We start from the raw sequence: 24034 nt of genomic DNA, 5'->3' as shown, positions 1-24034 counted from the left end.
AAAGGGCACAGAGCAGAGATTAAACATCTAATTTTTTGAAACAGAAATTGGGGTTTCTTGGGCTATTAATAACATTTGTTTTGCTCAGACTTGTAGTTGTACAAGGGAGCTCTCTAGGATTATTTATTTGTATATGAAACTATGAAACAAGTTTAATTTTTTTTAAAAGTTGCTACTTACAGGGTAATAGAGATTTCCTCACTCTCTGCTACCGTGCCATACAGAGAGATCAGTAACACCTGGTTGGTCTGAGTCACACTCTCAGTCCCAAGAAAATGTAACTTCACCTGATAGTGGAAGACTGAAAAGGAAGAAAACAGAGAATTACTGATTAAATATTCTTGAGGGTTCCACAGATAGAGAACTTGAAATCAGTCCAATTAAACCAAATAAACAAGTGATAATGAAACAGAAAATATTTATTAGCATGTCCATGAAATTCAGATCTGTTTGGATTATCTGGATAGATGATAAGGAGAACTTAAAGGAGAGGCAGCCATGGTATAGGGGTAAAAGGTTGGATTTGGAGTCAGATGACCTGGCTTAAACACTTTCTATCTTTAGGCCAGGTATTTATTTTCTCTAGCCTCAATTTCCTTTTTTGTATAATTAATGGGATGAATTAGATGACTCCACTGGTGCTCTTCCAGTTTTATGTTTATGATCTTTGAAAGCATGGGGCAAAGTTTAGAGAGGAAATTCCCCTATCAGGAAAATATTTTAAAAATGGATTTGATTAAGGAAATACTAAAATACAACATTTTTTTTGAGTTCTACATGAGTTTTGTGTAGGCTATTATACTAATGAGAAAGGGGGAAAGAAAGAGAGAGAGAGAGAGAGAGAGAGAGAGAGAGAGAGAGAGAGAGAGAGAGAGAGAGAGAAGAGACAGAGAGACAGAGACACAGAGAGAGGAAAAAAAGGGGAAAGAAAGAAAAAAGAGAGAGAGACAAGATTGAGAGACAGAGAAAGAGAGAGAGAGAGAATAGGCTTAATAATGGTTATCAAATATAGGAAGGAATGACAGATGAATAATAGCCAACTGGCTTTATGTTTCCATTGAGGAAGTGTGTTACCATTTCTCAGGAAAGGTTCTTCCTACCTTTGTAGGGCATCTGAGAACGGGTCTTCAGGTACATTTTGCTACTTCTCTTGGCTCTCACTTTGTTGATCTCATAGCCCATGTTGTTGCAACGATTCTTCCTACAGCTCAGGCAGAGCCCCTTCTCAAAAGCTTCCTTTGAACTGCAGCGGTAAGCCTTACTAGGGTTTTCTTCATTCAGAAGGGAGTCAATGAAGAGATGAATGGATCGTTCATGAGAACATTTCACCAGCTGATCCATATCTTGAAAAGAAAATCATAACCAAAAAAAGTACTCTTTGAAAAGAAATTCTCACTCTCTAGAAAGTCCATACATCATGTGATCCATTTGCATGTCTAGATTTCCGTGTGGTACTGAGTGAGATGACCCTAGAATCCCTCCATAGTTAGATGATGACATCTATCAACTTTCAGTGCTCAACTGGGATTCCAATTTTGGGAACATTCATAGAAGATACAAGGAGGGAAGTAAATTTTACAGAATTTGCCTTTCTTTTATAGAGAGTATTCCACCATTTTCATTAATCCATTTATTTATTTTGTTTCAGGGCATTCTAACAATACAGGTAGTGTATGGTAGTAGATAGAGTCCTGGGCTTAGTATCAGGAAAACCTAGATTCAAATCTTGCCTCTGAAACTTTCAACCTGTGCAACCCTGGGTAAGGCCATCCTCTAGTTGGATAAGGACTGAGGAACAGTAACAGAAAGAAGGTTGGACTTGTAGTTAGACAATGTGGGTTGAATCCTGGCTCTGTGACCTTGGACATGTTAATTCAACTTTCTACAGTCAATCCACTGTAACACAATCAACTCTGAATCTGAATTTTGGAGGCTAAAAGGACCTCAGCAGTCATCTAGTGCAGTTGAACAATGACCAATAGGCCTAATCTACAAAATAAGAGCTGGATTATAATCTGTGCAGGTAGTGTCTCCATATTGGGAGTTCCCTATATTAAAGATCCCACAGTTTCTTTGGTGAATGTTCCCAGAAGACTTAACAGACCATGGTATAGTTATACAATTCCATATAGAAGTGACAAACTCTGCCTTCTTCTTCTGAGTGTGGCAGAACCAAAATGAAAAGTAATTGGGAGATATTTAACAAACTAAATTAAAAAATACAATACAATATAATGTTAATCTGTGGTTTTCCAAGTCAATATGTATTAGAGTTTTACATCATTGCTCTAGAGCATTCCAGAAGCAATAAGAGTCTTTCCCTGCAGTAATAGCATCCATGGAGGTGATTACAGGCATTATTAATTTTGTTTTATAGGTAAGTAAACTGAGATTAAGATCAGGTAAGTGACTTGTTTGAGGGTATATAATCAGTTGTTGCAGCTTAAGAGAGGCCATGAGATGGGAGTCCAGAAAAAGGATATTGTTAAAAACAAACAAACAAACAAACTCTGCTGATGAATGGCTATTGGGATTAACTAACGGAGTAGGGAAATGAGTGAAAATCAGAATTCTATTCCTGCTTTGCCACTGTGATCCCTACCAGCTTGTCTATGATTCCACACTGTGCAGAATTCAATTAAATTCAATTAAAACTCTCATTTGACCATATTAAATATCTGGGTTGATAAATGAGCAATTGTCAAGAAGCTATCTCATCTCATGTGGATAACAATGAAACTCACTTTCTGGGGATATGGAGAATGCTATTGTCACCAAGGCAAAAAATAAAAATAAAACAAAACAAACCAAAAAAGATAAGCTTAACCTCCTTTTGGTTGACATTTACCTCCCAGACCTTTTGTTGCAATTTGGTTAATAGCATCAAAAAGATTACACCCCGGTTGAAAGAAGCCTCCATTAGGATAAATGTCAACATGTCCCACTGGCTTCTGGATTCCAATACTTCGGCCAGGTGATCCTCGAGTGAAGGTATGCAATACATCTACAAAATCAGCATCATCAGGAGAAAGGCGACTGGTGGCTTCAGCATATTCAAAATTAGGTCCAGCAGGATCTAAGCCTAAATAAAATAAAACCAAGAGTCACCAGCTACTCAAATTTGTTTCCCCCCCATAAGATTACTTTATTTTATAAGTTAAGTCAACACTGAATCTGAGAATTAAAATTTAAATGGCAGCAATGTAGTATAGTAAATGGACCTGGGCCAGAATCCTGCCTGTCAAGGGTCTTCAGGCAAGTCAATGAGCCAGTTTAAGATTCAGTTTTCTCATTTAGAACCAGTTGATGCACAGTTGATAGAACACTGGACCTAGAAGACCCAAGTACAGCTCTTGTCTCATACACATAATAGTTGTGTAACTCTAGGTAAATCATTCAACTTCTGTTTGCCTCAGTTTCCTCAACTGTAAAATTGGGATATTAACTGCACCTTCCTCATAAGGTTTGTAAAGATCAAATGAGATAATATTTGTGAAAATTGCTTAATACAGTGCATAGCACGTAGTAGGTGCTAAATAGATGCTTCTTTCCTTCTTCCCCTTTGCCACTAATCATGCCCCAAATATGATAGTACATATTTCATCTCTGTGATTTTGCACAACTGGCTCTTTTACCTCCCCATCCTCCATTTCCAGGCCTGGAACACCATTCCCTTCTCAGACCTGTATCTTTCAGAAATAATATCTTCCTTCAAATTTCCACTTAGGTCCTACTTTTTATTGAAGTATTTTCTTAATTCTTATAGTTTCAATACTTTCTTTTCTGTACACATGTTATATCACACAAATGAACTGTCCTTTTTAAGTGCTCAATAAGTTATATTTAAAAATAGAATTTATCTATCATTTATCCTTATAGCAGGATGGTTTATAGCATCAGAAAAGACTACATTCTAGTTGAAAGAAATCTTCATCAACATGCCCCACTGGCTTTTGGATTCCAATACTTTGGCCAGGGTATCCTCAAATGAAGATGGGTAATACATCTACAAAATCAACATCATCTGGAAAAAGGCGACTGGTTACTTAATCTTACCCACAATTTAAAACTCAATTCAAATGTCACCTCTTCCAATCTTCTTCCCTGTCCCCAATTTAAAAAAAAAAACCAAAAACTTTTGTTTTCATTCCTCCTTTGATATTTTGGTTAGCTTTTGTTCTCTGACCATGTTAGAATCATCCACAATGGAAAATAAAGAAAAGACAATATGTCCCATATTCATCTATCTAAAATAGCCCTGTTGTAATGGAGTGTTTCTGCCCAATCCTTAACATGTCCTTACCATCTCAAATCCCCAGATAATATGATCATGGCCTACACATTACTCTGATTCTCCTAGGGAACTTGAGGCTCAATCAATCCTGTCTCCTTACCAGTAATTCTGTTAACTTTTTTATTCATCAGACTTCCTGCAATGCCAGCAGCATGAGCGCCAAGGCTGTAGCCCAAGAGATGAACGTTGTCCCATGGGTAGTTGAACTGTTCCTTTAGAAAAAGAAGGGGAAAATATGAATTCCAGAGCTATTGGTATAATCACAAAGTCAAAAGAAACATGGAATGAACAGCCAGGTGAATTGTGAACATGTGAACAGTGAAGGAAAAAATGAGGATTACTCCAAATGAATTCTATTCTTTTAAATTTTATATGTTACACATAAAAGAGACAAAAGCTGCTCTAGTTAGGTAGAACTTAATTCTTTTCCCTGAGTTGTCCAAATTCGACACTTGTATTATCAGCTTTGAACTTTCCTTTTTTTTTTTTTTTTTCTCTCTCTTTAACTGGCTTTCTCCCAGAGTCCTTTACCTCTTCACTTCTTCTATTTAGACGAATTCCTAACAATGGTCCAATCTTTAACTTTACAGAGGAGGAAACTGAGGCCTAGGGAGGGCTAGACTCCAAGTACCCAAGTCTTCTGACCCCTAACCTTTCATTCTCTTCCATGCTGCATGGATTCTCTCTCTTTTTTTTTTAAATTAATTTTATAATTATAACATTTTTTTGACAGTACATATGCATAGGTAATTTACATTATCCCTTGTCCTCCATTCTGTTCTGAATTTTTCCCTTCCTTCCCTCCACCCCCTCCCCTAGATGGCAGGCATTCCCATACATATTAAATATCTTATAGTATATCCAAGGTACAATATATATGTGCAGAACCGAATTTTGTTGTTGTTGTTGCAAAGGAAGAATTGTATTCGGAAGGTAAAAATAATCTGGGAAGAAAAACAAAAAAAAAAAAATTGCTCACAGTTCACACTCATTTCCCAGTGTTCCTTTTCTGGGTGTAGCTGATTCTGTCCATCATTGATCAATTGGAATTGGATTAGCTCTTCTCTGTGTTGAAGATTTCCACTATGGATTCTCTTGACCTCAATTTCCCACCCTGACTGGTTCCATCCCACCCTAGGCTTTTCCAGAGTGTTGGCATGTTGTTGTCCCCAAAGTGCTTAGGATAGAAATGTTGCCAAAGACCAGCTCTCAGTTAACTTTGTGAAGGAAAACAAAATGGCCCTCTTGCCCTTTCAAAGGGAATTTGAATTTTGACTATGGAATTTTAAGCATAAAGTCAATGAATAGGATGTGGGTTGAGAGGGGGAGGTTCTTCCCCATGTCCCTGAAATGACTCTGTGTAGGTGGTGCCTATTGTACCTACTTGCTCTCAACAAATGTGCACACTGGACAGTGCAGGGGAGGACAGAACTACGTTTTTATCAAATAGTTTCACAAGGATAAATAATGACCGAAAACTTGAACTTTTTAGAGAGATTTAAATTGTTCTTGAGGAATATACATACAAGTCAAAAAAGAGGAATACTGACCAGGATTCAACTCTGGAATCCATGGCCAAAAGAACTCTACTACATGCTATATTGTTTTACATGTACTTACCGCCAGCCAGTTGATAAATCTGGCGACATCTTTTCCTACCAGCTTTGTGTAGCTGGCAGATATTGGATAATGCTGCTGGGCTCTCATCAACCAATCGACTACAATGACATTGGAGTCTGGTTCTCTCTTGAACAGAGCCCCTACAAGTTTCGGCACCCAGCTCTCATACATTCCTGTCACCTGGAAAAGAAAACAAAGATGACATATTAACATGATATTTTTGAAAAATATCAAACTACAGTCTGCTACAAAAAATAGTGATTCAAGCTATGCATGGTCCATATGGTCCACTGGGATTTACCCAGAGTCAAAAGATGCAAAAGATTCCTATCACATTGAGTGGACTCCCAGTGAAAGATTTCTGGGAAGATGAGGATAATGGTAGGACAATTAGTTCTGGGGAGGTTTCAGTTTGGAAGAAGTACTGAAATCAAGGAACCTTGTGACTCCATATACCCTGGCAAAAAAACTCTCACAAGACAGATTAAGCCAGATAAGTGACCAACAAGCCTCGGACCCATCAATGAGTTAAGGGAATATCTACCCGGATCATGTGAAGATTTCCCCCAGTGGAATGGATAAAAATAATTTGTTCCAGTGGCTATGGAGGCTGCTGACGCAGGTGCTGTGGAGTGCTTAGAGCTTGGTCAGACATCAAAGATGCCAAGGTCACCCATTGCATCCTGGACCATTGCCATTATTCTTGACTTCTGTCCTGTCAGTGGACTTTGATGACTCAGGAAGAGAGAGGGAAGATGATGACTTTGTACAACTCTGCCTCATTTAAACCCAATTCATGTGCAAGTCAAGACATTACCTGCGATGTCACTGGTCCGCTCTGAAAACTTAGGATGACAACAACCACTATCACCAAAAACAATGAAATAATAGCTCCCTCATAATGTAATATAAAGAAAAGGGAGAATTAGCAACAGGGAAATCCATCACTTATTAATTAAATAAATGTAATCAGGATCTTTAGTTCAGTCCAATAAAGATTTTTAAGTGCTTACTGTGAGCAGACACTGCATGGAGTATTGGGAATGCTAAAATAAATACACAATGGAGAGAGGGAATGAAATAAATATTGATATAGCACCTACTAGGTGTCAGTTAACATGCTAAGCACTTTTTACAAATATAACCTCATAACAACTCTATAAAATTGATAGCTATTATTTCTATTTTACATTTGAAAAATCTAATGCAAATTAAGGTTAAATGAGTGGCCCACTGTCACATAACTAGTAAGTGCCTGAAACTAAATTTGAACTCAGGTCTACCTGACTTTAGGCCAAGAACTCTATCCACTGCACCACTAACTGCTTGTGGACTTTATATTCTAGTGGAGAGTTAAGACATATGATTATAGTATGAGAAAAATCGGGAATTGGGGAACAAGAGAAACTTAACATAGCAGAGCATTTTCACAGAAGGGATAACACCCTGCATTGTAACTCTAAAACATTCTAAAGGTATAGACAAGAAAGGAGTATATTCCAGATTTGTGCAAGTACAGAGAGCCAGGGGATGGTTATTTCCAGTCTAGATAGAATTAACTTGTTTGTGAGAGGAAGATACAAAATAGGATTAGAATTGTATGTAGGAATCTATTGAGTTAGGCTTGACATTCCTGACAAAGGAATACAGATAATCACTCTGTGTCAAGCACATTGTGCTCTCCTGGTTTGTTTAGAAGGTCTTTTTTCCCAGGTAAATCTTAATTCAGCCTTAATTAGAATAATCCTCCTGAGCCCAAATAAATGATATCTGATTCCATTATATTGTCCTCAAAATTGGTTTAATTCACTTTGTATCAGTAACCTTCTAATTGGGAATACTTTATTCTATTATTTTATTCATTTCTACAATTTTTAGTGTGACTAAATTCTCCATTTTTTTTTGGTCCCATCCAAATCTACACACAGTAAGACTAGGTTAATCTGTTATGTACCAAGTTCAGCTTAATTCAGTGTAAGTGAGCACCCATTAAGGAAATCATCCTTAAAAGCCATTTCAAAAGTTACTCCCTCAAAACAAAGAGATATCTGGCAGTGTAGGAAACAGGTAGAACAGTGATCTCTAACTCCAAAACAAAGGGAATCCATTGGCATCAGTTGGTGCCTTATTTGACTGGCTTCTATCATGTTAAAATAGCTCTTATTTTTCCTGGGACACCATCTTCTTAAAGTAATCAAGAAATTGAATGCTAGAACCATCTCTGCCACTAAATGAACCTGAAGCAAGTTCCATCATCTCTCTGAATCTCAATTTTCTCATCTGTAAAATGAAGGTAACAAAACATGTTATACTTCACACAAATAGATTTAGAGCAAGAAGAGACATTGTAAGGCATTTACAGATACAATATAGATCCCCTTCTTTTAAAGATGAGGAAAGTGAGGTCCAAATGAGATAAAAGAACTGTGATTGGTTATATAACCTAATGTTATTTTAGGAAGCAATAGAAATTTTACTAAAGATTCTCTTAGCATTCTGCTGCTTAATCTTTGCATTTCCTCTGAGTGAGCACGTTGGGCTGCTTAGACATAGTTAAATAGGTCTGCCCTCCTCTCATTGTCAGCATCTTCTTCTCAGATGGTGCAGTGGTACCCTCAGCAGCAGCAGCCATTCAGGAGGGGGTGATGTCACTGGTAGAATGCAAGGTTAATCACTTCCAAAGGGAATGAGACCCTCCTCCTTCACAATGAGGTCCCTGTATTTTGGTGCTTGTCGGGCAGAATCCAGGCAAGTGGCAGGGCTCCAATACAGCTGCTTCTAAAGAGCTTCTGTGCTTGGTTATGTGTGTGCTACATACTAAACATTCTTTCAGCTTCTGCATGAGAGAGCTGACAAAATCCCTTCACTTTCCTACTTTGCACAGAAAGCAGTTTTCCTTTGTGCAAGCATCAGATCTGGCAGGAGAATCCTGTCTGCTCCTGACCTCAGGTGCAACAGTTTCCTTGAAACTATCAACCTTTTCAGATTAGGTAAAACTAATAGAAGATAAACTCTCAAGAAATCTCCTTTGCTCAAATTGTTTGATATAGACAAATTTACCAGTGGAATGGGTTGCATTGCAGACAGAGCAACAGGTTTGGAATCAGGAAGATGATATTTACTAGTTGTGTGACCCTGGGCAAGACATTGAACTCTTTTTACAACTCCATTGTCTTTGCTAAAGAAAACTCCAAAAGGGGCCATGGAGAGCCAGACGTGACTGAACAACAAAATTAATGGAATAATAATCCAATCTCAAGTTAATATAGTCATACAGGCAGGACTCGTTGCTGTTTTTCAATCTTGTGTGTCCCCATTTAGGGTTTTCTGAGCAAAAATACCAGAATGGTTTGCCATTCTCTAGTTCATTTTACAGGTGAGAAAGCTGAGATAAATAGGGTTAAATGACATATAGCTAGTAAGTGTTTGAAGTCACAGTTGAACTCCGGAAGATTCATCTTCATGACTCTAGGCTTGATACTGTCCACTGTGTGCAACCTAACACACAGTAAACATTTAATATGCATTTTTTTGATCAACTGACTAAACTTCTGCCTTAATCCACTGGCTAAGTAAATGGCAAATCATTTGTCAAATCTTTGCCAAGTCCCCATGAATAGCATGGTCCAGAGGATCATAAAGAGTCTGATATATCTGAACAACAATCTCTATATTATTATTATTTTTTTGCAATCTCTTTGTTTTACAGATGCAGATGCCAAGGGACAGTGAGTAAGTGATTCCTGTCTCCCAGACCAGTGCTCACTTATTTGGATAAATATTAAAAGCAGAGCTCCTGTCAATTCAATTGAATGAATTCTTAAACATCAGAGGTTCATTCATCTTCTGTCTAAAACTATTTCAAGGTAAATATTTATTTTTGATAAGCTAATATTTTATAATATAAATACAGTTTATCTTAACAATATGTTTTAAGGTAGGATAATGAACCCACAATATTTATGCGCTATATTGACCATGCTCCTTTGGTCACATAATATTCATTACAATTACATTTCATTTGTGTTTATAGGAAAGATTCTTAAGTGCCATAGTGAAAGAAAATGTGACTGGACCCACATTTGTTCATTCATCTGGCTCTATTTTCCTCATAATCTTTTTTAGTATCAATTTCAAGGACCATAACCCTTGAAATTATGGAGGGATTGCCTCATAACTTGAAAAACAAAGATCATCACTTAAAAATCGTTTTAAATGGGCAATGAAAAGAGCAGGTGTCTTGAATTAGCAAAAAGCAAACAAACAAATATTTGAATCTGATAAATTAAAGTGTATATTCCATGTTGAATAAGCAAATGTATGAACATGCAAAAAGTAAAATTAGCACATATCAGAGTTCTCACAAAACAATTTGTTTTGTTCTGTTTTTGTTTTAAGGCAATAAAGAATTCTGCAAAAGCATTGGCCAAATATAAGCCCAATACTTGAATTTCATGATTGTTCACTTTTGACCCTGGGGTTGTAGCAGCTCAGTAGAGCTCTTTTCTCTAGACCTGCTATCTTACCGTCCATCCATGAATCACCACGAAGGTTTTGCTGCTATGATTGAAGTTACATCCAGCCACAGAATTAATGTCCCCAGGAACAAGGTGGCACCTATCCTCAGTGATTTCTTCTGGAGTCCTTAGGGCAAACTTACTTTCAATATCTTTAAAATCATCATTTTCTCTTTTTCCTGTTAGTGGAAAAAAAGAAGGGTTAGCATTGTGTTTGGAAGGATCATGATATGAGTCTATAGACAAAAAATGATTACTAATGGTTTCATCCTTTGCTCAAAGTAGCTATGGTAGCTCCCTATTGTCTACTCAGAAGAAGTTGGTGGCGTAATAGACAGAGTGCTTAGTCTAGAATTAGGAAGACCAAGGTTCAAGTCCAGCTTCATATAATTTGCCAGTTATATGACAAGTGGGCATGTTACTCAATCCCTTAGCAGTTCTCCAATCAATCAGAAACCATTCATTAAGAACCTATTTTGTGCCAAGCACTCTGATAAGAGTCTATGTGGCAGAGAAGGTACTGACCAAAATGAACTAAATTTCCTATACTAAATGAAATATGAGATCTGTTTTCTCTCTCTAATATATACATAAGCAAAATATACCACTGCAAAGATTCTGAAAAGGAGCAGTAAAACTTCTGGTCTGAAGTTTATAACCTGAGATTTAAAGCCTAAAGACAGAACCAATATATATATCTAAAGGGAAATCACAGACTTCTTTATTATTTGTTGGCAAATTACTTCTTTTTATTTTTTGCTAATCTGTTTTCCAAGAAGTTAACAATAACTATATGATCAGCATCCACTACCATTCCTAAACTTTAGCCAGTATAGTGACTTTGGAATTCTAGTGAAGATTATGTCAATTCCCATTTATTTTTCTAATAAGAACAAAAGAATACTTGTTAATTTAATCCATAATGAGGCTTGTAAAGATAAACCTGACAGATATCTGATAACAGAAACTCAAAGATTACCCAGGGATCTTAACAAATTTATCTCAGTGTTATCTCAGGGAAGTCCAGTGTTTTCAGTTGTAATAATCTATTACCCAGATCTAATATTCCAATAAGTAGTTCATGATCAGCACTAAATTTCCAACTGAAAACTGAAAACAGCATTTAGCATTCAGGATAAAAAACCAAATTTGGCAAAGAGATACCCACATGGCAAAAGCTGGACTTTAAAGAGGAGTCTGTTCTAAACCCTGGTGAAAAGCCAATCTTTAATATAATCTTTATTCCAATAAAGGCCCAAGCAACATACTTGAAATTAAAAAGTCAACAAAACATTTATTAATCTCTTTCTGCTCACCTTGTAAGAAAACTTAATTTCCAAGTCCCATGGAAATGAGTCTCCCATAAGATGAGGAAAGAGGGTTGGTCTTGAGTTAGAAAGACTTGATTCAAGGTAGGCTTCTACCTACCTATCAGGTGTGTCTAAGGGCAAATCATTTGACTTCATAGAGGTCTTAGAATTGTCTCTAAGGCTGTTAGTTACAAGAGTGTGGCAGACAAGAGTCCTCACCTAATCAGAGGATTTGCTTAATTGAATTCAGACATCAGGAAAATGATGAGCACTGCTAGGATATATTTTGGTTGGGAGATAATTCAGTAGTCTCCCTAAATAAGTTATCAATATCCAAATGAAGGGCATGTTCTCATGACAACTAGCCCTCTACCTTTGTGTAGGCTTTCTGAACTTAAGCAACATGTGTTATTTCATCTTTGTATCTTCCCAAGCTATGAACATTGTGCTCTGCAAACAAAAATAGTCCATAATTTTCCATGTGTTAGGAGAACATTCCCTGAATTCTGGATCTCATGATTTAGATTTGAGTCTCCTTCCTCCAAACCAAAATAGATCCACGCTTACCTGCTTTCCTTAATTCAGTTGCTTGGTTGTTCTTGAAAAGAACCAGTGACATCACAAGGGTGATACCTTGACTTTGAAATGAATTGGACTTGAGTATACAACAAACCTATTAGGTGTAAGGCTCTGTGGTAAGCACTGGAATACAATAACTGTAGAGATAGGAAGCTTAGATATTTTTGTTTGAACAGTATTTTTTGGCCAAATTCCATATTCCAATTATCTGCAGTTAGAAAGTGCTTTGAAAAGCCTGAAATTCAATTGCAATACACAACCGCCCCATTTTTGCTTGGCCTAAAGGTGGGGCTTCTGTTTAATTCATCATCTTATGGAAGAGATCTGGAACTTCCTATTGTGTAGTGATTACAATGAAGATTCAAACTTAAGCAAAGTATGAGAGAAGAAAACAGGGAGAGAAGGAAGGATAAGCTAATAAATTAATGCTTTTAATCATAAAATTATAGATGTAAAGCTGAAAGGCATTTTAGAAGTTATCTATTACATCCTCCACATTTTACAAATGGGAAAATTGAGATTTTTAAATGACTTGTCCAAGTTCATACTGAATGACAGAAATAGATCTTGAACCCAGGTCCTTTTAGTTCAAAGGAGAAAGCTTCCTATATCCCTATATCTTCTATATACCAATAAGTTCTTTAGTAGCTGGATTAATTCTGCCACCAACTAATTGTGTAACCTTAAGCCAATAACTTCACTGATCTGGTCCTCAGTCTCCAACTGGGAGAGTTGGACAAGTCAATATTTAATTTTCCTTCCAGCTGAGACTCAGATCAAGAATAAGGTCCTTCTATGATGTCTTTCTAGCTGCCTTCTGTAATAAGGACCAGCAGAGCAAAATATTGGGGTCAAGAAGTTTATTGATAATCTGATCCCAAATTTTCTTGGACTACTTAACATTCAACTTCTTACAAAGAAAACACTGAGGAATCCATTTACAGGATCTCTAAAGAGAGAGAGCATTCATTGGGCATGATTGAAAATCTGACTTTTTAGTGCCTGACATTAGGGCTGCTTCAGGCCTACAACATTCCTGGTTTCCTAAAAAAAGTAGTTGTGGTTACCAGCCTGAAGTCAGGAGGACCTGAGTTCAAATGTGATCTCAGCTGTGTGACTTTAGGGAAGTCACTTGACCCCTATTGCCTCAGAAGAAAAAAAAAAAGTAGTTCTTGTGGGGTTAAGAATAATAATGAAGAAAAAATGCTTATTTATAGCCAGACAATAATTCAAAGATAAGAAATAGGGTTGATGTATAAATCTAAATAACTAGGAAGATTTAAAAAGGTAAAAACTAACTTATAGGATCTCAGTATAAAAACTACAAGAAATAGTGACAATTATTTGGTCCAATACCCTAATTTTACAGATAAAAAATTTGAGACCAGAGATGTGGATCATCAGAGGTACCATTCCAACAGTTCCATTTCTCCTTAACTCCACATTCAACAATCTTTCTACAAGGACAGGGGTGCTAACTTGAGGCCCATAAATTTGTTTTTGTTTGTTTTTTAATATTTCTGATAATCGTATTTCAATAAAATTTCTTTCCTTTGTAATTTTATGTGCTTTATTTTATGAATTTAAAAACATTATCCTGAGAAAGTTTCAATATTGGACCACCACAGAAAAAAGGTTAAAATTTCTGAACTAGAGTAGGAAATCAGTCACTGCTAGCCATCCAAGTCATGGATGGCTTAGATAGGCTAAATTTTTTTCAGTGAACAAAAGAAATGTAAATGGCTAAAATAACCACTTATCTGCAGTCTTTGGATATAAAGGTCATTTAAAATGCAATTTCTTCTTGGGTAGCTGTGTCCTCTCTGAGGAGGAATAAAGTATTTAAACAATAAGCATTCTTTAAAATTTGCTATGACTGAAATTTATAATCATTTACCCAGACTATGTTCACTAGCTGCCAAAGTAATAAAATGGATAACCTCAAATAAGTGGATAACTGGGGGAAGGCAGAGAAATCATTCCAAATAGGCATTTGATGAAATTGGTCTCTTGAATTCAACATTATCTCAAGGCAGCAAGAGTCTAAATTAAATCTGTTTTAATATTGATTATTCTTTTTTTTTTTCCAGAAAAAATAGCAAAGATTTACTGGAAAGCAATGAGAAGAGTAAGTTTTTCACCACTTAAATCCTTAACAAGTTGAATTACTTAAAGCTACATTTCTTACATCACTGGAGAAGAGGAATGGGGAAAAGACTGCATTTAGATAAGGATTTTAAATATTACTGTATTTAGGTAATGAAAAAGAAAGTATTCATTCTAATGCTTCCTCAGTGTCCAGATTAAATAGAATAAACAAGTTGTTTTAAAAATCCAAACCATATATCTATATATAGATATACAGATATAAATATATATTTCACTTGGATTTTTAAACCATTTCCTGTGTGTGTGTGTGTGTGTGTGTGTGTGTGTGTGTGTGTGTGTGTATTCATGCACATATACACATTACACAAATAGCTCTGTTAAGTATGGATTTTTGTGACTGAAAAACCTAAACTCTTTTGTATTGATTATCAGATCACCCACCATCTGAAAAAACTTAGATGAAAGTAGAGGAGAAAAAATTGGGAAGAGTCTCATCAATAAAAACTGAAATCCAAATCCATTTGTTCTTTTGGGTTTATAAACCCAAAGAAAATTAGAAGTTGTTTATATGAAAATGAAAAACAAATCTAGAAAGTTAAAATGCTTTTGTCAAAAATATGGGCAGAATACTAATTAGTTTGATTCTGAAAGGTACTACCCCTACTTGTCTGTATATAATCAAAAAAGTCATGCAGGGAGGGGAGACATATAAAACTAGGAGTAGAGGATTGTATTTATATATAGCTCTTGAACTCCACTGCAATGTAGCTAAATCAATCTATTCACCCTTCTTGGAGAGTCATGGCAAAGTGGGAAAGTAGATTTGGAGTTGGAGGGCATGGGTTTGAAATTTGGTTCTTAAAACCTGTGCAATCTTGGGCAAATAATATAATTTTCTCTTGGCCTCAGTTTTCTTATTTCTAAAATGAGAAGGTTGTTCTCATTTAACTAAGATTGTTCATCCATCCTTTATCCAATTGGAATTGAACTCAGTAATTCAAGATTGCTTCCAAAAGCTAGGTCCGTCTGTTATAATTTAGGGAAAGAGGCCAATATTAAAACAAAATTTTCTTGTGTAAATCTTCACACAGAAGGTTTCATACTCTCTCTTTAGTGGCAGACACTTACTTCACCACCATGATGAACAAGAGTTCAGTGGCTCATAGATTTATTCTTAGACTGTAACCTCCTTTGGGGGGGGGAGTTGTTTTGTATCCTTATTGTATCCTCATTGTTTCCTTTTATCTACAACATAGTGGGCACATAATAGCAATAGTTGAGCAAAAATGAATTTGTTGGCCTGTCTCAACAAGCCCCAGGTGACTTATGCCTACATATGACAACTAAGATAATTAAGTATACCTAGAAAGATTAGTTATTCAAGATTTTGTACTCCTGCTAATTATATCTAATTAGCTACATTAGTAGTTAGACATGGCCTATACATTGACTATAGATTTTGACCCAATGTGGGGTCTCATAACTGAATGTGGGGGTTGTGAAATTGTCATTTATTGTCAGTAAATGTTTGATTTCTATACTTATTTTGTACACCCATATCCCCAGGGTTATGTAAAAATTTCTCAGACAAAAAAGAGGTCTCAAACAAAACACAAAATCGTAGTCAAGCAAATTCAAATTTGTTAAAAAAAAAAATGCTGACCAGGAATGAGGAGATAAACTAACTAGGGAAATTTGTGACCCTGAACAAGTAATTTTTCTTTTTTTGACATCAAGTTCTTCATCTGTAAAAAAAAACACAAACAGTTTCCTTCAGGATAATGGGAAGCAAACTGAAGGTAAAGGCAAAAAACTAGGCTTTGAATCCCAGCTTGACCATTTCCTACTTGTGTGAATGTGAGAAATCAACCTGCTTTTCTGGCCCTCAGTTTCTTCATTTGTAAAGCAAGAGAGTTGGACCCCCATTGGAACTCTAAGGTTCCTTTCAATCTTGAGTTCAGTGAACTGATGAATCCTTCTGGAAGGGCTCTCCCCACTCTAAAATTCTGTGAACATTTTTGAGATAAACTAGAACACCAGAATGTATTTCAAAAGCCTTCTAAATATGCCTCCTACTTTGGAAAGGGAAGCACAGTGCAAATGCAAGCATAAAAAGGAAAAGCAAGCCCACATTTAAAGAATTTTTGACAAAGATTTGTTGTTCAGTTGGGTCTGACTCTTTGAGATCCCATTTGGGATTTTCTTGGCAAAGATACTAGAGTGGTTGTCCATTTTCTTCTTCAGCTCATTTTACAGAAAAGGGAAACTAAGGGAAATAGAGTTAAGTGACTTCCCCAAGTCACCTAGTTAGTAAAAGTGTAAGGCTGAATTTGAACTCAGGAAGATTAGTCATTTTGATTCCAAGACAACTGCTCTTCCACTGTGCATTTCACTCCCTTCACTCAAAAAAAAAAAAAAATTACAGCTAAGTTAAAATGTCTCCTTTGAACAAAGGGAGTTCTGCACATTAAAATAAACTATAACTGCTGTATATCAACACTCTAAAAACTTTGTGCCGACAAGAATCTTGAAGTTATGGACCGAGAATGTTGCCATCTTTCTGGCTGGCTAAACTATTTGTCCTCTGATGTCTTTCTTCTCAAAGTCCTGCAAAGAAGTAGTAGTACTTTAAACATAATTAGCGAGCATTACCTCAGATTTCAAAGGATCCTTCCCCTTTCACGATGAGGTCCAAAGACATTTGGCTAGCTTTCATATTGAGTGTCTGAATTCCTTAAACATTAAGGTAAATCACAGACTGAATTTGTAGAATAAAGTATATGTTTAGAATTGGAGGGGGAAGATAAGCTTTTTATTTTAAATAAATAAGCTTTGTAAGGTTGTAAAGTTAAGAGAACCCAAACAAAAGTTTTACAGAATTAGGAATGGATCCTTCTCTATATAGTCAATTTTCTTTCATGTTAAAAAAAAAAAGGAATATGCAGGACTGTGATTGAAGGGAAAGGGCAAATTTCTGTCTCTATCATTACTCTGTCTCTTCCTCTTTCACTTCTCTCCTTTTGGATTTAATTATATTCCCTCTCTCTGGGTCTCAGTTTCTTCCCCTGTCAAATGCAGAGTTAAATTTAAGTTAATCTGGAATCTGGAATCTGGAGTCTATCACCTATTATCTAATTAATCATTTGTTCAATTATCTAGCAAGCAAGAGAGGTAGCCTGGAGCAGCGAGTGGATAGGACAGTCTTAAAGTCAGGAAGACTTTGGTTAAGACCTGTCTCAGACAAATACTAGTTTTGTGACATAAGGTAAAAATCCATCAACAATACAGTGCCCCAGGCAACTATCTAAGATGGAAGTTCTTAATTTGGGGTCTGGGAACTAACTTTCAAAAATTTAACACTATTTCAACATAATTCTTTTGTAATCATCTATATTTTATTTTAGGCATTTACAAACATTCTAAGAAGGGAATTGAAGGTTTCATCAGATAGCCATAAAGAAAATCAAGAAGAAACTCTATTGCTAAACAAGTAACTGAAGATGAGGTGGCAGTTGAAGGAGTTTCCATACTGGGAGTTTCTTGAAGCAGTGAAGTCACAGGTCTGCCTAACCTCTTTCCTCCTCCCCACCCCACCCCCAAATGTAAAGAGAACATATCAAAAATATGTGAACATCTGCAAGAAATCCATTCCCCTCTTAAGTGACCTAGATCCTCTAACTACAAATGCAGACGTTACACTGAAAAAGTCATAGTGACTAGAAAGCTGTAGACATCTAGGTGGTGCAGTGGATCCAGCTTTGATTCTGAAATCAGGAAAACAAGTTTTCCTTCATGAGTTCAAATTCAGTCTCAGCAGTTTACTAGTTGTGTGACCCTGGGCAAGCCACTTAACCCTGATTGCTTCAGTTCCTCATCTGTTAAAATAAGCTGGAAAAAGGAAATGACAACTCCAATATCTTTGCCAAGAAAACCCCATTAAAAAATGGAATCACAAAGAGTTGGACGCCACTGAAAGCTATGAATGCTGAAAACAACAAGATTAAGCCTTTATTAAGTACTGCGTCCTTGCCCCTTTTGCAAACTACTTTTAATTATATCTATGGAAGGAGTGTGACAGGCAAGGCTAATGGAGTCATTAAGGGGTTGGGAGACCCAGCCTGGAGAAGCGCTGTCATCCCCTCTGGAACAGACCGGCTTCGAATTTGAATCCACAAAAGAATTAAATGATCATAACTAGAATACACATTGAAAGTTCCAATGTCCTTCAGCAAACTCTTAGCCAATCCCTCATTTCACATAGGGGTCCCTGGAGCAGTGAAGGACTTGCTCTCAGCATTTTGGTCTTTTCAGTAAAGTTAACAGCTGAAATGAGAGTTTATTGTACACACTTACTTTTCAAATATATATGGGGGGAGGGATTTGTGGTGTTGCTAAATCTTTTATTTTATGGTTGTAAAATTCTGATTCAATCCAGTTTGTTATCCCATATCTTTTCTAGTGTTTTTCTCCAGGGAAACTCCAAAAAGCGAGATCTTTATATGAGATCTTGTATTATATATTGAACAGAACCTCTCCTGGTTTTAAACATGAAAATGAGCGTAAAATGGGAATAAATTCTCCCCAAATCTAATCGCCTCCTTCCTCTTTAATAAGAGTGACTTCCCAATATCAAAATAAGTCAAATGTTCCAACACAGCCATTCTCTCTTTCCTTGTTCCTCTCTTACGCATTCATACACACATGCAGAGAAAGACATAGAGAGACAGAGACACAGAGAGAGCACATTCTAAACCCAGTCTAGCTGAACTGGATGTCAGAATTTAATTGCAGCACGTGGCATCCCATAGGGGGTAAAAAGATTCTCCACAGAGTAGGAGCTAAGGAATTGCGAAGTATGCTTCTCTCCCTCTGCCTTTTTTCCAGAATAATTCTCTAATTGCCCAGGTTGTGTAGCTCTATTATGATCAAAGCCTTGAACCGGGAAGAAACACTCCCCACCACTCTCAGTGTCTACCTCCGGATAATTTAAAACTTGTCGTCCTGCCGCTCTCTAGGAATAGTAAAAGCGTTCTGACTTGGTCGCGTCCCCACCCAAGCTCTGAAACCATTTTTGTGGCTCGGATAGCCAACTGGAGCCCACGTGGCACGGGAGCTCTAGCCCACCGAGTAGCCTCCTGCGCAGAACTAGCAAGCACCTTTGGCTTTGGAAGCTTGGGACGACTCTCTAAGTGGCGGCGGCAGAGCACCCCTATGATCGTGTTTTTCTTGGCCTGCTGTTATTTTTTCCTAACAGCATCATAAGCTTTTGGGTTTGGGGATACTTCTATGAAAACTTCCCGTGCACCATCTCTATTTGCAACCCAAAACTAAAGTATGGATTTTCTGCGCAGGATTCCCTTCCTCCACCTCCACCCCCCAGTCCACATGGAGTTTGGAGAGCGCGCCAGTGCCAGCTTCTCTTAGAAATGCAGGCATCCTTCCCTGATTCGCCGCGCAGAAACTCCTCATTCTTTTCCCCGCCCCTCGGCTCTTCTGGGAAGACAGCCCTTCCCTCTCGCCCAGCCGCCAGAACTGAGCAGTGCTAAACTGAACCGCCGCCGCCAGCTACTACTAGGGTCACCTTGGCTGGCGTTCCTTTCATTCTTGCGCTCCCGGGGCTACTGGGTTACCGCTGCTCACCACCATCCGGGGCCCTTCCCCTCCCACGACCCGCCCCTCACACTCCCCTAGATCATCGCTGGCCGGTGCTCTTCTCGAGCGGCTGTTGAGTAAGGCTTCTGACCCTTAAGCACCAGGAGCTGCAAAAGCCGGGGCGCAGTGGTCGCGCGGAAACCCGGAGCGATGGTAAAAAGAATAAATTAGATCCACCGAGTGTAGTCCCTCAGCCGCCGAGAAAAAATCTCCACTACCTACCTCTGCTTCCAGGCGCCCGTCTCCCCAAGGGGCTACCAGTGTCCTAGCAAACTCCGTTCTGCCCCGTACCCCGCTTCCATCACCACTTCCCTGGTGTGCATCAGGCTCGCCTTTCTATCCTCTCTGTCTCTCTCCCCCCCTGTCTCTCACTCCCGCAGCCCGGCAAAGTTGCAAGCGAAGTTGGGTCTGCCCGGGAAGGATCCCGGCCTGGAGATGAAACTTACTGTTTGAGGCGGCAAGGGCCAGACTCTGGAAGCACAAACCCAGGACGATCAGAAGCAGCGCTTTGCCCTCCATCTCCGCACTCTCCTCTCTCAGCTGGCGCTGGACTGCACTGGCTGGGCTGGGGGAGGGCTGGGGAAGCCTCGGTGCTGGGCAGAGCAAAGTTGCCCTTTAAAGTGGGGAAGGGCTCCCGAGTCAGGAGTCTGACACTGTTGCTACTCCGGGGCTTCTTATGTGACTGGAAATATGCAAATAAACCTCATCACCTATTGGCTATAAAATCATAAGTTGGGGGGAGGGCCCTAAATCCACTTCCAAATATTTGAGCAAACTGTAATACGAATCAACCCTGCCAGCAAGAAGAGGGGGAAAGGGCAGGAAGAGAAATCTGTTTTCTGTGCTCATTTGCCCCTTGCTTTTCCTCAGGTGGCCGATTCCCTAGGGCATTACATAATTATTAATAAAAGAGGAATATATATGCACATATACACATATGCGTATGAATATACTGAATTGGGTTCATAAGGTGTTTTTTAAAATAATTACTGCTGTGAAAGATTGTACTATTAAGCTATGGTAAGTAAGGGGTCTTTGTCCTGAGCAAGGGGAATCTTTGGTCAATACTGAGCTTTTTAACATTCATTCTACCTCCCTCCTCACCCTCATACAATTCTCTGGGATTCAGTGGTGACTGTGACAGGGAAATAAGTTGGCTTGTAGACTGCACTTAGGCACGTTAATGAGAACGAAGCATCCAACTCCTCTTGAACAAGACTGAGTCTCATTTGTTTGTCTTTTGTCCTCTTAAAATGCTGGACCATCAGCAATCCCTCAGGGTATCCAAGAATTAGATTTTGTTCTCAAAAGGCTGAATGTAGATGTCGCCTAACACCAATTCACTGAATTTGGAAATGGGGAAAAAACCTTAGAGATCATTTTGTACTAACTCCTCATTTTACCTATAAGGAAACCCAGGTACAGAGTTCAGAACTGATTTGCCCCAGGTACAGACACAGAGAATCTAGGTTTCAACCTGTTTCCTTGCACTTTTTACATTATTTTCTCCACTAGACCACACCATTTGCTGTTAAAATTTAGAAGAATAAACACAGCCTGGACTTAATATTTTGCTAAATTTTTCCCCAAAGAGCTCAAAATGATTTAAATCGTTTCTTTTAGTTTTCTCAATCTTTAAGGTTTTTGGTATTTTTTTTTAATGTTGAGGATAATAACATCTACTTAGATTTTAAAAAGATACTAATTCCTCTTCAAATGGAGAAACAAACCCACAATCTAAAATTTTTCAATCCCATGATCCAACTATATCTGTTCACTAGAACCCTTGGCTCTAGACCAAAAATTCCTCATTCTTTATACAAAGGCTATTGTTTGCATTTCTAAGTTACCAAAATGAAAAGCCTCTTCTAGAAGGTGTATACTGTACATTTGAAAAAGTTTATGCTGCTAGTTGTCACCCAACAAATGAACTAACTATACACTGATAGTATCTAAATATCAACCTTTCTTTAGATTTTGTAAATGTGAGTATCAAGCATGTTATTTTCAGCTAAAACCACATATACTCATTGAATCCAATTCTTGTATTGGACATGAATCTTGAAATGTATTTAGCAGCAAATATCTCACTAGAAAATTCCAACACCATCACAATGGGATGGGGGGGGGAGGAAGTTGGTAGTGAAAGGGAAGGAATCAGAGGAAATTTGCTTGAGATTGACTAAAGTTAGCTTTAATGTTTATTCCTTTCTCTTATTTCTTAGAAAAAAAAAGGAATATTGTATTTATTGTTTTAAATAAGATTATTTGTAAAGCAGACTACTAACCTTATAACCAGCTTTATTATTATTATATAAAAAGTGTTAAAACACATTATTACTCTAAGAAAAAAATTAAAAACATAAACAGTTTTGTAATGGCCCTTAATTTACTAATTTGGTATCAATTAATTGGCCTAATTTTCCCTGGAAGAATGAACTCACAGAAACTTCTATCTCTTTGAGATTAAAACTAAAGGAAAAAGAACATTACTAACTCTCTCTTCTCCAGGGCATAAATGGTTGACAGGTGGGTGTGGAGGATAAGCTGCTCTCCAATTGGCTGTTCTCTCTATGCCCATCACATGCCTAAACACAACTTGAATGCCTTTGCTCACATGATAGCCAAGCTGTTCCTGCAGTGGGTTAAAGATGTGTCTGTCCCAAGTTTTGCAAGGTTATTTGGAGGATGATAGCAAAAGGGGTTTGACTTTTTGTAAAAGACATTTCATTTGTGGCAATATCTTCTTCCAAGTGAAAGACACCCTCCAGCCAGAGGCCCAGGCTTTTATGATGTCTCTTAATATTACCCTGGAATCAGCCTTGCTTTCTTATAGGACAGAATAAAATAAAATTTACATGCTTTATGAAATAGATCAGTGACTTTTAGAACTTTAATGGTGGAGACATTTTTATGATCCATAGAATCATAAAGATAGCAAGTAAGTATCTCTGGAGCATTCCTTGAGAAAAGAACAAGGTGTATGGCACATCAATCATTTTTTGTCATTGCAGTTGCGAAGCTGGAGAAAGATAAGTAGGTCCCCAAATGAGTGTTTTCTTCATATGTATACTTTAGGGGTAAGAGATGACACTGTTGTAATCTGTTATGAACTATATCTACGTCCCTCAAGTCTCTAGGATGCCCAGAGAGGGAGTATCTTTTCTACTGACATGACTGGAGCCTACACTGGCTATATTTCTTTCTCCTATTAGAGACCAGTTATTAATGTCACAGTTCCATTTAACCACTGAACATCAATTAGTTTTTAACAAATCGATATTTGCTTTGAAGACAGCACAAACAAAATATATTTTCCTCAATACTTGAGAAACATATTCTTTTCTACACAATTGGGATGAATAATTTCATTCAGTTTCTATATAAACATTGGCCCCCAACTTCATGTCCAAAGTTGCATTACTTCTGGTTGGGTCTTCCTTTTAACTACTACAGAATATAAATTCTGAAGGTCACTCCTATATTTTACTCCTTGCTCCACTGGCTGTGAAACCCACACTCTGGAATACCAGGATAACAAAGCATCCTTTTCACCTTCAAAACACGAGGTCAGATCTCTGATCTCCCTTACCTACAACTGAAAAGAATAAATGCAGAGATCAAGGACCAAGGCTATTTTAAACCTTAGAGGAGTCAAGATCCCAAGGTCTCTCTTTTACCAGACTCCAAAAGTGAAGGCCAAAAAAATAACAATAACAGAATATAATACAAATATAATTACAGTAATAATGTTTAGCATTTATATAGCACCTATATCTACTAGGCACTATGCCAATTTTTACAAATATTATCATATTTGATCTTTACAATAATCCTTCCTTATTCTAGGAATCTATTCATTATGCCACCTAATTAGACTAAGTCTGATGGATCTTTTTGAGTGTCTCAAATCAGAATCTCTTCTTCATAAACTGTTTAGCTATCTGGGACTG

The 24034-nt window shown here is 37.6% G+C and overlaps 1 protein-coding gene across 1 annotated transcript in view; it reads right to left on the bottom strand.

Annotated features, from left to right (window-relative positions):
- The window catches only part of LPL (lipoprotein lipase), a 28015-nt gene extending 6814 nt beyond the window's left edge, over positions 1–21201 (bottom strand). The window contains exons 1-7 of the mRNA XM_074287447.1: positions 20528–21201; positions 10441–10610; positions 5915–6094; positions 4395–4506; positions 2849–3082; positions 1101–1343; positions 181–301 (exon numbers count right to left, since the gene is read on the bottom strand). Coding sequence (XP_074143548.1) covers positions 181–301; positions 1101–1343; positions 2849–3082; positions 4395–4506; positions 5915–6094; positions 10441–10610; positions 20528–20600 — 1133 coding nt within the window. The 5' untranslated portion in view covers positions 20601–21201. The remainder of the gene's footprint in view (positions 1–180; positions 302–1100; positions 1344–2848; positions 3083–4394; positions 4507–5914; positions 6095–10440; positions 10611–20527) is intronic.
- Between the last annotated feature and the right edge of the window lie 2833 nt (positions 21202–24034).

This window comes from Sminthopsis crassicaudata, chromosome 2, assembly GCF_048593235.1.
Source record: "Sminthopsis crassicaudata isolate SCR6 chromosome 2, ASM4859323v1, whole genome shotgun sequence".
In the NCBI taxonomy this organism is placed as follows: domain Eukaryota; kingdom Metazoa; phylum Chordata; class Mammalia; order Dasyuromorphia; family Dasyuridae; genus Sminthopsis; species Sminthopsis crassicaudata.
This window is presented reverse-complemented; position numbering and strand designations above follow the sequence as displayed.